Source organism: Mauremys mutica, chromosome 2 (genome assembly GCF_020497125.1).
Source record: "Mauremys mutica isolate MM-2020 ecotype Southern chromosome 2, ASM2049712v1, whole genome shotgun sequence".
Classification (NCBI taxonomy): Eukaryota; Metazoa; Chordata; order Testudines; family Geoemydidae; genus Mauremys; species Mauremys mutica.
In genome coordinates, this window is record NC_059073.1 from 170,723,700 (window position 1) to 170,737,509 (window position 13,810).

The 13,810-nt window shown below is 43.7% G+C and overlaps 1 protein-coding gene across 2 annotated transcripts in view; it reads right to left on the minus strand.

Moving 5' to 3' along the window:
* CLPTM1L (CLPTM1 like) overlaps positions 1–13,365 on the minus strand; it is a 75,625-nt gene extending 62,260 nt beyond the window's left edge. The window contains exons 1-4 of one of the 2 annotated variants that reach the window (XM_045005302.1): positions 13,051–13,365; positions 8,147–8,247; positions 5,779–5,968; positions 1,788–1,933 (exon numbers count right to left, since the gene is read on the minus strand). In XM_045005302.1, the coding sequence (XP_044861237.1) occupies positions 1,788–1,933; positions 5,779–5,968; positions 8,147–8,247; positions 13,051–13,248 (635 nt within the window). In that variant the 5' untranslated portion in view covers positions 13,249–13,365. The remainder of the gene's footprint in view (positions 1–1,787; positions 1,934–5,778; positions 5,969–8,146; positions 8,248–13,050) is intronic. The other variant, XM_045005301.1, reaches the window with a different exon arrangement.
* Between the last annotated feature and the right edge of the window lie 445 nt (positions 13,366–13,810).

Sequence of the window (13,810 nt, forward strand, 5' to 3'; positions counted from 1 at the left end):
AAATCACAAATATTAGTGAAATCCCTGTGCCTTGTAAACACTAGGAAAAACTGCATGTATAATTAGTCTCTGGGGCAGCTCCGCTGGCATAAGTAATGGTGGGAGAAAAGCCATACACAAGGCACAGGCCTATTTACTACCAGGTCATCTAAACAGAGGTGGTCTAGATGAAATGGTGGTAAAAAAACCAGTGCCATATCAAGACTACAGCTTCCACTATTGCCGGTAGAACTGTAGTAGTGCACCCATGCGTGTCCAAACTTTGCCAGAGTAAATACAGCTACACTGAACACAGTGGGAGTACTTGCAGAATAGAGCACTATTCGAAGTATAGGCGACAGAACCAGGCCCAAGTGATGTACCCCAAGTCACACAGGAAGCTAAAGGCAGAGTTGGGAATAGAATCTAAAACTTTGGAGTCCCCATCTATTGACCTACCCCAAGACCATCTTGACTCTCTAGTACATTGAATTGGTGCTGCTGATCCCCTATGAAGAACTATCCTGCACTTGCAATTTATCTAGATTTAAGCATCTGTAAGATCAAGGTCATGGTTGCCTTCTTCTAGAAGAGAGAGTTGATCCCAGATCATTGTTTCCCTCCCACCAGATAGAATTGGTTTCCTCCCAATAGGAAACAATTTTCTGCAGCACTTCAGATTATTCTCACATTGACGGTAGGGACAATTTTAAAGATATTCTGGTGCGAAACCTCTGCTGAGTGCACAACGGCAGTCAAAAAGACCAGAGGGTATTTGTTTCTTAATACAACCTTACTGAAAATAACTGAAATTATAATGCATCATTGTGACTCAAGCACTCCTGCATTCACACAACACATTATTGCAATAATATTTGTACAAAATGTGCTTTCTGAAGTACCATATGAAGGCTGGGTATTAATATTGTAAAATGCATGTGTTAACATTGTATGTGAAGTTATGAATTCTCTCTGTACGATGTTTACTTTATTAGATAAGAAAGGTAACTATTAATGAACATTGACCCAGGTTCACTACTTATGATTTTGTTTTATATTGTACCCATTTGTTTCCATCACCTTCTAATTTCTAGTAGAAATTCTATTTTTTTTATAATCAAACAACAGAAGATTTATTTAATTGTTCACAAGTCCTGCGAGACTTTACAAGAGCAGCGGTTTAAGGGAAAACTGGGATACACTGCACCGTTGGGAGCAGAGGATTTGGGAAATCTGTGAGTAGCCAGTGTTGAGGCTGGAGCTCTTCAAAGGGACTGAGGGATTGGAGTGTATGTACTGTTAGCCTGCAAGGCAGATAGGGCTGGCATAGCTCACAGGAGCATGCTTGAGTGATTGAAAGGCTGGTGGTGGTAGGGCAATGACACCCCACCACCAGACGCAAGACTCTTTCTTGCTGGAGGCTGGGGGTAACAAAGTGACTCACAGTCCTGGGTACCCCTGGAAACCATCACAATTGTCTAATCTATGCACTGAATGAGACAGGTTTCTATGGAAACCAGATGTGATCATGCAGTTAAAGAATACATCATCATACATAAGCACAAGGGGGCCACAATTAAGATGTGAGGCAATCTTGGGTCATAGTGTAAGGGCTACTACTATTCAAATATTGTTCATTGTGATTGCTGAAGTTTAAGTGTGATGTTAAAATACCCTTTTCCCAACAATGAGTTCTGTGATTTAACTGTACAACTTTAATGTTTCACTAAGAGGTTATTTAAAGGAGAAATTAGCCCTATAAACTGAATAGCTCTAAGTCTAACAAAATCAAATCTCTGTAAACTTACATCTTCATGTATCGGTGAACATCAGCAGGGAGAGAGGATCCATCAAAAACAAAATCTTCCACCATAACATTTAGAGTCAACCTTGACCTCCAATGTGAGACAGGTTCATCTAAGGCATTGGTCTGTTTCTTTTCTGCTTCAATTTGCTTTTAAATAAAAAGGAAACAAGCATAATGCTGTACACATTAAATACAAATTTTAGAAAAAAAAACAATGAAAGTCACTTAAACCCTGGATTACAATTAGCTACATCAGAAACATGAACATGTGGAAAAGTAGCACTATTACAGCTTGGACTAGACATTATATCAATATTTTTCTAACTGTGCTGGAATGAATCCTATGCCATTGCTATTTGAAACTAAAACTGAAAAACATATATGCTTAGAAAAGACGAAATAATATACTCCTCTGGTTCAAGACTTAAACTTTTTTAAATTTGAAGCCAGTTCAGAAAAAAGTTAATTAAAAACCCACTGATTTTCTGATTACTCTCCATGCCTTATTTGAAACAGCCAGAACACTGACATCTGCTTGCTCTGTATAAGGATTTGAGAGCATGGGGATAACACTACTTGCACTGAGTTTGTGCCGTCTCAACACCACTTTCATGTAACACTTGTAAAAAGATCTCAGCTTCCATTAGGAAAGAAAAAAAATCTGATCACTTGTTAACAAGCAACTAAGACTTCAAAACTGGGTGTCAAAAAAAATGACAACCAATATTCCAGCTGTTTTTTCATTCTCTCAAGTAAATTAAAGAAATACAGTTGCCATTCTGTTTGTTTTGCTTTGGATCATTACGCAAGACTTTCAGTCTTTCCTTCATTAATGCTTTCTTTATTTGTTGTTGAATACTTGCTACGATTTGTTTTTTTCTTGGTCTGCTTTCAAGCAGGTAAACAGCAGACTAACGGAGCTGGAAAGAGTCTACACTTTGGCCAGTCACTAACATCTGAATCAAGTTCTGGATTTTGCTTTGCTACACGTGTGGAATTGCTTAGATGAAGTTCATTGTGCAAAATCCACATGGCTGCTATTGCAGTGCTACAGGACAAAACAAATTTCCACCAAAATCAATACATCCTCAAAAGATATATTGCTTTCCGGCCTGACCCAGAAGTTCATACATACCATCACCAAGAGTAAATTTTTTACCACAAAGGCCAGGATTGTCTTTCATGCTGTAAGTTTCAGTACAGTATATTTTAGCTTTTGCAAAGAATCTCTCTTCAAAACGGACTTCAATCACAAGTGCATTTTAAGTCCATCATGAAACACACTGTGCCCACAAAATCTGCCTGTCCTTTTTCCTTAAGAACAAAGATAACTCAGGCTGTCGAACATGGGTGGAAGGTATAATAGACATGGGGAGATTAAGCCTCCCCAAACAGGATATTGCACTCCGCCCTTTGGAGGCGCGTTGGCCTGCCACCTTTACAGTGCTGCCGCTGAAAGGGTACTTGGGCCTTGGCCCCACCCGCACTGCTCCTCTTCCCACCCCCACTCCACCTCTTCCCCCAAGGCACTGCCTTCACTCTGCCTCTTCCCTGAAGTCCCTCCCCACCTGTCGCTCACGCCTCTCCAGTGTGAACAACAGGGGGCCACCCTTGGGTGAAGGGGCAAAGAGACGCTAGCGGTGGGCAGGGGAGGGCCTTGGTGGAGGGGGCATAGAGCTCTGCGCAGAGATAAATCAGTATCCACGGAGCTGCAGAGCTCTACTGGATCATGGCGGCGAAAGCAGCAGCATCATTGGTCGCTGCTCCCAGGAACCAGAGCCCCATGCCGGCAGCACCTTGGGCATGGCTATACTGCCCACAGCTCCGCCCTCTAGGGTGGGCACCAGGCTCAACGGCAGCTGTCCCTGCTTGCACTCTCGGAGTGCTGCATGGAAGGGACTCCTGTCCAAGAGTGTGCGAGCTGTTTGCATACATTAGCTCGAACACGGACAGCTGCTGGTGAGCCTGGTATCCACCCCAGTGGGTGGGGTTGGGGGAAGTACAGCCACACCCGAGAAGCTGCCCACAGAGGCACTGGCTAGGGTTGCCAGGCATCCAGTTTTTGACTGGAATGCCCGGTCAAAAAGGGACCCTGGCGGCTCCAGTCAGCACTGCCGACTGGGCCATTAAAAGTCCAGTCGAAAGCGCAGCTGGGGCCCGGGGCTAAGGCAGGCTCCCTCTCATATGGTGCATATATCCAAATTGCTTGAAGGTATCAGTAAGAACTTGTTTTGTGGATTTAACCAGTAAAATTTGAAAATATTTTTCAAAATTACAGTGATGTTCTCCTTGGTTGTAGCTGGCAAGGTTCACAACAACAACATGGGGAGTATCTTGCCTAAAGTAATTCTGTACACATATTCACTGCTAAACCATCTACAATCAGGCCAGCCAGTTCTAACTTGATGAATTCAGCCTTAATCCCCACAACTTCTGAAGGTATTTTTATTTCTTGTGTGATGTAACCCACTGTAAACACCTCACAAATCTGATTTACACCAACTCATTCATGGGTCTGCCAGCAAGCACAGTAATAAACCTAGCTTTCTGAGATTCTTCCTTACAGATCTTGTAAGTGCCTCTATAACATTTCAGTTCAGTTTAAGATTAAAAGGCTCTTTCCAGCCTGCAAACTATTCAAAACTTTAAAATTCAAATCATGTTTACTGATCATATAATCAGGATTAAGCTAAGTGTCAAACTTTTGAATCTACTACAAAGTATAGTGTGGCTTTGCCAGCAAATTAAACTCACTTGCCTATGCAAATTTCAGTATCCCCCCTCAAAATAAGATGCGATATACAGAAACAGCTGTTGTTAAATTTACAATAAATATTTTAAATGTTGCTATACAGCTTACTTTGGCTTAGTTTGAAAATTCAACTGTTACTTGCTTTCTGGCAAAAATAACTGCCTTTGAACTACTTGACTGTAGCTGAAACACCTAGACCCAATCTCTCCCCTCCCCACACATTTCTAATCAGAGAACTGACATTCAAAAAGAGATCAGCAATGTTCTGCTCCTCAGTTCCAGTTCCTTCTGCTAAAGCAGTGGTTCTTAACCTTATCCATACCGTGACCTCATGTTACAGTAAACAGTTTCAGGACTCCTTTGTCCCCATTCACAGAGAAAGGAAAGGTGACTACAATCACCATCCATCTATTGGGGGGAGGGATAGCTCAGTGGTTTGAGCACTGGCCTGCTAAACCCAGTGTTGAGAATTCAATCCTTGAGGGGGCCACTTAGGGATCTGGGGCAAAAATCAGTACTTTGTCCTGCTAGTGAAGGCAGGGGGCTAGACTCAATGACCTTTCGAGGTCCCTTCCAGTTCTAGGAGATAGGTATATCTCCTATTATTATTATTATTTGCAAACACCAAGTTGAGAACTCTCATCCTACGGCAGTGTTTCTCAAACTTTTCATATTGGCGACCCCTTATTCAGAGTCATATTGCACAATTACCCCTTACATTTACTATAAAATTTTAAAAAATCCAATTATAAGAATAAGCCTATACAATTTGAACACTGTCAATCTTTCAAAAAATACTTGATCTTGAAAAGTAAGGGTGTGTGTGTAAGCGAGCAAGATTTTCTTTGCTTTTAGACTGTAATACAATTTTCAAGGCTTACAATCCCTAATTGCTTTTTCTGACACCCCATGCCACAGAGGTCAAGCTGATTACCAATATCCAAAGGTGTTGGCTGTATTGCTGACATCAACTACATCCATTCTCCTCCCTTTTGAGTCCCTTCTGCTCTGCTCTGATCAGCCCTCCTTCTGCCCACTCCTCTCTGACAGACCTAAATAATATTTTCTAGTTCCTACATGTTACCTCACACTTGCCCTTACTATTTTAAAAAGTCATTTGATTTTTTTTTTAGTTTTTTTTCTGTTTAAGAAACCTACTTTATGTCTATCTTGACATGATAAGAAAGATGTTTTCAGATGCTCTTTTTATGCATTTTTACCACCAAGTTAAAAAGCCTACCTGGGTGGTGGATTCTCCAGTGATAAGATTAACTTCTTCTGGTTTAGGGACCATGTATGTGGTCAGAGGACTTACTATATGCACCTGTTTGCCATCGTGCCAAGGTAAAATGCCAGCATGGTGAAGAAATATGTATGCATACAGTGTGCCATTATTTCGAGTTTTCTTTGGTACAGAGACATTGACTGTTCTAAAATACAAAATACATTATAAAATAGTACAGTGATGTCAATTATAAATACAGAATTCTTGCTACTTTTAAATGCTATATTAGAACTTGCTTTAAAAAAACATTTAGAAAGGGTGAACCAAAAAAATGAATTTCATCATGTAACAAACAAATCTTCAGCAAAATGTATTCAGTATAAATCACTAACTTATCTGTTGTCAAGTACTTAGTGACAATGAAATTCCTCTTCAGCCACGGTAAATTACAAACACAGAACTCTGGAAAGAGTGTAGCAAGAAACAGCATGTTTTCATTTTGTACTAGCTGTGAATGCTTAATTTTTCTTTGCTTTGACAAGCTTTGGTGTAAAATTACTCCCAATTACTACTGAAGTTGCATGGATTAGAGTTCCACACAATGTAATCATTATAAAACATGACAGCAAATTACAAACTAATTTGAAGTTCTAAACAATTCTGTGTATTGTCAATCTAGTCTGTCACTTCTTCAGATTCCCCAGGAATATTATAAATATAAATTTATATATATTTATATATATATAAATATAAATATTTCTCTAACTTTGTCAGTGTCAGACAATGAAACTTTCAACTCAGAGTAATAGTAATATCAGTGTGTTTAAATGCGGAAAAGCTATTTTTGCTTCATCTTGGATTACATAGCCTCAACTGTATTTCTGTTAATTCTACCAGAGACTAGCTCAGCACTGCACTGAACACTTCACTGCACTGAACTGCATCTGCACTGAACACTTCCATGGACCACAGAACCAAGTTACATCACAGTAAAAGAAACATACTTACTACCTATCTGAGCTGAAGCATAATATGACCAGAGGTTAGGCTTTCCAATTAGTGGAGTTACAAGAGGGAAAACAAAAAAAACAGCAGAATCTGATATAGACAACCCAAAAGCAAAATGGCAGGGTGGTTTTTTTTGCTTTGTTTTTTGTTTTAATTAAAAAGTGAAATAGTTTATCTTTAAACTGATGATTTGAAGTGGAATATTGACACAGTTCTAGAAAAATTAAATATAAAAAATTCGTAACATTTTAAGTCATAAAAGTGTGATTCTGCTCTGACATAAAAAGGACATCTTCCTAGTCCAGTAACGTTCCTTCATAAGTATACAGAGTCTTAGCTGTTTACTTCAGCAACAAAGAATTAGTTTATATTATTCTGTTAGAAATGTAGAACTAGCACAGACATGGAAAAGTGAGTTGGTGATGTGCAAGCTAAAAACATAGCTTGAATTTCAGATTCTAGGCAAAGTTTGAAACACTAGCTGTTGCAAAAAGTCACCTGACATGTAAACTGAGCAGATATGATACAAAAGTTATTGAAGGACAGACCTGGGATTTCCATGTCAATTTTAGTGACTATTCAGTACAGAGCTATACTTTAAGGCATCTTGAGTAGCATTTGTAAAATATTTACTTAAGTTGCTGAAAACAGTTGTTTTAAATACTTGCAGCACAATCCAAACTATCCAAGTACCATAAACATTTGGCACATTAAATACCATTGAATCTGCACAGTAAAGGGACATTAAAGTTGGTAAAACTTGAGGTCCAGAGCAGAGGACTAAAGTTCAAGGTTCCTAGGCTGTAATAAAGGCAAAAATACATGAAGCCCATCAGTGGGGGCAGAGTGGATAAATTTCTTCTTAATAACTACATTTTCCTTTCTTTGTTTCCCGTTATTTTTAAATGAATTGGAGATGTCAAGAGATTATAAAATATTAAAGTATCAGAAAATGAAAAACTAGTATACAGTCAAAAACAAGATGAGTTTCAAACTGCCATTGATACAACATTGTTTGAAGTACATGTATTTCCAGTACAGCAATTAAAAGTAAAGCAGCACTTCATTCTCAACTTTAGACTAAATTTGCAATAAGGCCTAACATTTTGACAGACTTAAAATTAAAACTTTTATTCACTATTATTTTCTTTTAAATAAATCCTGAATTTCTATATGCTGCATACTGCATTAACTTTGATGATGGAAAATCCATCAGAGCTGACAACAACAAATCACTATTTCAACATGAAAACACTGTGGTAAATGGCAGATCTACCTTAATTCACTAGCACTAACATGCATCACATAACTATTATCTATTAGATACAATAGTGTTCCTACAAAATTTAAGAACTTTATAATAATAATACTTTACCTTTCAAATCTGGACTCAATATCAAAATCCTCCACATTCAAAATCAGATCTATATTATTCTCAGCACCAATGTTTGACCGTGTGGTAGTGTATACACTTAACTAAAATAAAAAAATAAAACAATCAGTGCATGGACAAAGAACTATTTGTTCCATGCTAGCAAGGGCACGTTCCATATCTCTAACAAAGCTGTTCTAAGTTCGCCCATATCAGGTGGCATAATCATCATCACAGGAAAATAAAGAAGAGAAGACATATGATCCACAGAGAAAAATAAATTATAAAACATTTCCAAATAAAAATATATATGACTTGACCCCACCACTGATCATCACAGGAATAACACAAGAATACCAACAGAATATTTGTGGGAAAGAGAGGCTAGAAACTGAATACAGACCCTACAATAAAACATTAACAACTCAGGGTTTGGGGTGGGTCAGGGCCGGGGCAGGGGATTGGGGCGCCCCTCGGACAACTCCTGGTCAGTGGTGGTGCTAAGGCAGGCTTCCTGCCTGTCCTGGCACCGTGTCCATGCTGCGCCCTGAAAACGGCCAGCACCAGGTCCAGCTCCTAGGTGGAGGCTCTCGCCCATAAGTACTGCCCCCCTACCAGCCTAGGAGCCAGACCTGCTGCTGACGCTTCCAGGAGCGCAGTGTTGGAAAAGGTGGAGTCTAGCCTGTCTTAGACGGGCAGCACCACTGATGGGACTTTTAAAGGCCCAGTCAGCGGTGGTGACCAGAGCTGCCACAATCCAGTGTGTTACATTCCACTACCCAGTACTGGGTTGCGACCAGCAGTTTGAAAACCAATGGCCTAGGGGCAGTCTTCTGGGAGGATCAGAAAGATGACTTCTCCCCCAAATTGAAAGACATTTCACATTAAATCAGGTGAATTATCAGGCTGTGCACCACTCTCTGCTGCTATAGGTGAAATATAGAGCCTACTACAGCTAATAGTTACTCCATTAGTAAAGTGTTAGAAGGTCTGTGCTATAGATCTAAAGGTTCCACCTCTTCTGGGCTCCATGGTTCCATCTGATTTATTTTTCTAGATTGCTTTTTTAAAAAATTGGGAAACAACAAAACACATTTAAAGAAAACAAAGGTTGCAAAATAAAACACCCTAAATGTAAGAAATGCCAGAATTAATGTTGCCTGTGCATCTTTAATTCAGTCCCCCTGTGCTTATGTATGCATTATGATACAATCTTAAGTCACATGATCACATGCTACTTTTTCTATAGAAGAATAAGAATACCTAGCTCTAATATATTACTTATGAGATATCTCTCAAAGCACTTTACAAAGGATGCCAGTAACATTATCCACATTTTACTGATGGGGAAACTGAGCCACAGAGAGGTGAAGTGACTTGTCCAAGGTCACCCAACAAGCCAAGTGCCGAGAGAGGAAGAAAACACTGGTTCCCTGAGTACAAGTCTAGTGCTCTAGCCACAAGGCCACAATGACTCTCCAGAACCCTTTTCTCATTTTGTACAGAGGTTGAACTACGCTCAAGGAATGAATGAGGGCTTTGTAGTGAATGAAGTTATCATCTGTACAGCCTCTGTTTCACTGAAAGCTAGACAAATTCAGACTAGAACTAAGGTGTACATTTTTAACTGTGAGAGCAACTAACCATTGGAACAATTTACCAAAGATCATCAGAGAGTCTATCTGTGATAATTTTAAAATCAAAATTGGATGTTTTTCTAAAAGCTATGCTCTGTGAATTATTTTAGGAAAGTACTAGGGCATGTGCTATACACGTCAGAATAGATCATCACAATGGTCTCTTCTGGCCTTGGCATCTCTGAATCTATTTGTTGAAGAACCTGAAAGATGAACAGACAAAGGATGGTCTCATGATTGAGGCAACTAGATTCTAGATGTTCATCTGCTATACAAGTCCTATGCAATACAGGGCAAGTTATTTAACCAAATTTAGCTAACTGTGTGCCCCTCATTTCTGAGTGCCCAACTTGAATCATACAGATTTGCAGAAGTGCTGAGCACTCACAACTGCAAAACAAGTCAACTGGAATGGTGCTTTGAACATATAAAGTACAAATGTTAATTACTCTGAAAAATCAAGACCTTGGTGTCTCAGAGGAGGAACTCCAAATTAGTTGACACAGTGGAACCCCAATTATCCAATCTAATTGGGCCAGATTAGATAACCAAAAATCCAGATAAACCGGAGAATGGGCGGCAGGGCTCCAGCTGTCAGCCCCCAGCAACAGGGCTCTCGCTGGAGACCGAGCTGCTATCAGCCGCAGATAGCTGGTGGTTCAGTTAATATGGAGAGCTGGAAATGGAGGCTCGGTTAAACAAGGTTCTACTGTACTTCTAACAATTTTGGCCCTAATGTCTCTGTGCATCAGCAAAATGGAGAGAGTACATTCCGCTTAATAGCAACTCAGACATTAACAACTTTCCATTGACAGAAGTGTTTTCCTGGGAACCAATCCTGCCCCACTGACTTTAAGGCTAACGGGATTTGGATTCTGGCACCAGGCATGCTACTTATTAAGAATGCAGTTTGGAAGAAAGACTCCAGATGCAGGCAGGTTTGCATGGCTGCAACCGGGAAAAGAAGCACTAAGATGTGCTGCCAGGGGTCAGCACTCAGCATGTCCCAGTGCTTCCTTCTAAGGCTGCAGCTCCACAAACCTGCCTACGCAAGCTAAGGGGCTGCAGGCCAGGCGGCTATGGGCAGGGCATTAGTGGGAAGGGGGATTTGCAGCCCAGATTCTGGAGCTGCACATTATCCTCATCCGATCTGTGATCCGCAGAAATTATCTGCAGATTTGCAGGGCTCTATACCGGGTCTGGACTAAAGCTCCAAGCTCGGTCAGGGAGAGACACGCACTGGCAGCTGTGGGGAGTCATGACAGACCCTCCACCTACCCTGGGTGGGGGTCCCAAACAGCCCCCCCACCCAGGTCAGGTGGAGGGACCTAGGCTCCCCACAGCTGCCAAGTGTGGCTCTCCCCAACCAGGGAGGGGGGCGTCTCAGAACCGCAGCCCGGCCATGGTAAGAGCTGGGTGGGCAGCTGTGGGGAGCCGCAGTGGATCCTCCACCTGCCCTGGGTGTGGGTCCCAAGCAGCTCCCAGCCCCTGTCCCCCAGGCCCTCCACCCAGGGCAGGTGGAGGATCCATGACAGCCTGCTCTTACCGTCCGAGCCCTACGCGGATACAAAATTTGTATCTGCATCCGTACTGGAATCCGCAAAAATGGGCCTACTGTATTTTCCACTGCATGTATCCAATGAAGTAGGTTTTAACCCAGGAAACCTTACGCCCAAATAAATTTGTTAGTCTCTAAGGTGCCACAAGTACTCCTCGTTCTTTCTGCAGATATAAAGTGGATGGATACCCGTGGATTTGCAGGGCTCTATCCACTTGTGTTTTGCTGGGGTGCTGCAGTGAGGGAAGGAAGTGCTGGGATGTGCTCAGCCAGGACTCCTGGAGAGAGGTCGAGGTATGTCTGTGGACCCCAATGCCTAGTAAAAAAGCCCCACCATCTGGGCTGCAACCTCCTACTCTGTTGCTACCCTGCCCATCGGCACATTTGGAGGCATGGAGACAGGGATGGCACATTGCAGTTCTTTCTTCAGTGGCTGCCAAACTGCCTTCCACTTATTGGCAACCACAGAATAATGGCAATTTTTTGCTGGCAATCGAAGGGATTGCTAATAAGAGAAATCTACTATGCCACCACCTCATTAGAATATTCTGAAGCTAAATTCATTAATGTTTGTGAAGCACTCATTATGCTCAGATCATTACAGAAAAGCCCATGAGTACATTAATAATTCTGTATTCAGTTCAAGGTTTAACCTGTGTGTAATAACTAAGGCCTAAGACCACATTAAATAGGGGAATATTGAACACTGCATATGAATAGATAAGCCACTGACTACCGACCATACAGTCTAGTGTATGACACAGAGGTCCTAAAGAAAACGAAGTGCATGATCATGTAATTAATATATTCTGAGGGCTTGACTTCACAACCATTATTATTACAACTATTATTCAAGTGTAAATGCTTTTTGATACATAATTCTATGTAAGTAAGAGTATTCGTTCTCTTTCTCCTAGCCCTGGCAATACTGGAAGATGTTTGGGAAATACAAAATATAGGAACCAGGGCCGGCTCTAGTCATTTTGCCGCCCCAAGCACGCCTTCGGCAGCTTGCCTGCGGGAGGTCCACCGAAGCCGCGGGACCAGCGGACCCCCCGCAGGCACGCCGCTGAAGGCAGCCTGCCTGCCGCCCTCACGGGGCCGGCAGAGGGCCCCCCGCGGCTTGCCGCCGCAAGCATGCGCTTGGTGTGCTGGGGCCTGGAGCCGCCTCTGATAGGAACAAAGTTCTTCTAGTTTAATGAAATTGTGCCTATCTGGGACACCTGCTCTATTTCTTTATTCATTCTTCTCTCCTTATTCTCACTCATTCTCTTCAACTACATATTATTTTATTCCTCAATTGCTCTTTCATAATCCCATTTTCCTTCAATACACAAGATCCCCTTATTCTTAGATTCTTACACATTAGCCTTATGACTAAGCCCCTCTCTTTTCCAGGGTATATTTTGTCTTCCACTTGCTCCTTATTCTTTTCTACACCACGTTGGTGTCTCATTTCTCTGCTCCTTCCCCCTCCTCCAAGTTTCATGCCTCTCCCCGCGGCGCGTTGGAAGCACAGATTATAAACGGCAAACAGGAAAGGCTCTCGCCTGACGCGCGCAGGGCCCGCCCCCGTTAACTGCTGCAGAGCCCGTACGCCGCTCACAGCCCCGGCGCTCAGCCCTGCCGGGGCCCGCAGAGCGCAGCCACCTGCGGCCAGCGGAGCAGCGGCCCCGGGGGCAGCCCGAGGGAGAGCCCAGCCCGCGTCTCACCTGCAGCTTGGGCCGGCGGGCCAGGTAGGGCCAGACGCAGCCCGCCGCGCCGCCCGCCCGCTCCTCCTTGGCCGGGCCCGGGGCGGCGGCGGGGCAGGGCCGCGTGCAGACGATCCCGTACATCACCCAGCACGTGTGCGCCACGTACACCGCGAACACCCCCACCACCAGGCTGGTGAACGAGCTGCGGCTCAGCATGGCCCCGCCGCCGCCGCCACCGTCCGCGCAACCGCCGCGGGGGGTCACCCGAGCCGCCCCTGGCCGCAGAACACCGGCATCCTCGGCGCCCCGCGCGCGCGCCCGGCACCGCGAGACAGCGGAAACACGTGACCTGCCTCTCCCCGCCAGAGGCCTCCGGGAAAGGCGACTGAGTCCTGCTGGGAGGACAGCCCCGCCCCCAGCTGCTGCTGCTGCTGACGCGCCTCGTTCCACCCGCCCCGTCGCCCAGCGAGCTCGCGGAGCAGCGGAGGGATCTCGCGCCGCGCCGGGTCTCGCGGCAGCCGCTCTGGCGACAGCGCCACCAGACCAAAGTCTGTAGGGCGGGAGAGACTCTTCCGGGCCCCTCCCCGCGAGCCCAGCCCAGCTCCCGCTGGCCGCCACGTGCCTGGGCCCTGGCGCCCGCTCAGTCACACCCCCCGCCCCCCCCCGTGCAGCTGGGCGTGCCGGGGCCTGTTTTTTGTCTACAAAGTCTGGTCAAAATGGGAGTTGTGAAGTGGCCAGTCCGCTGTACCGACCTGACACCAAAAGTCTAGTTACCACC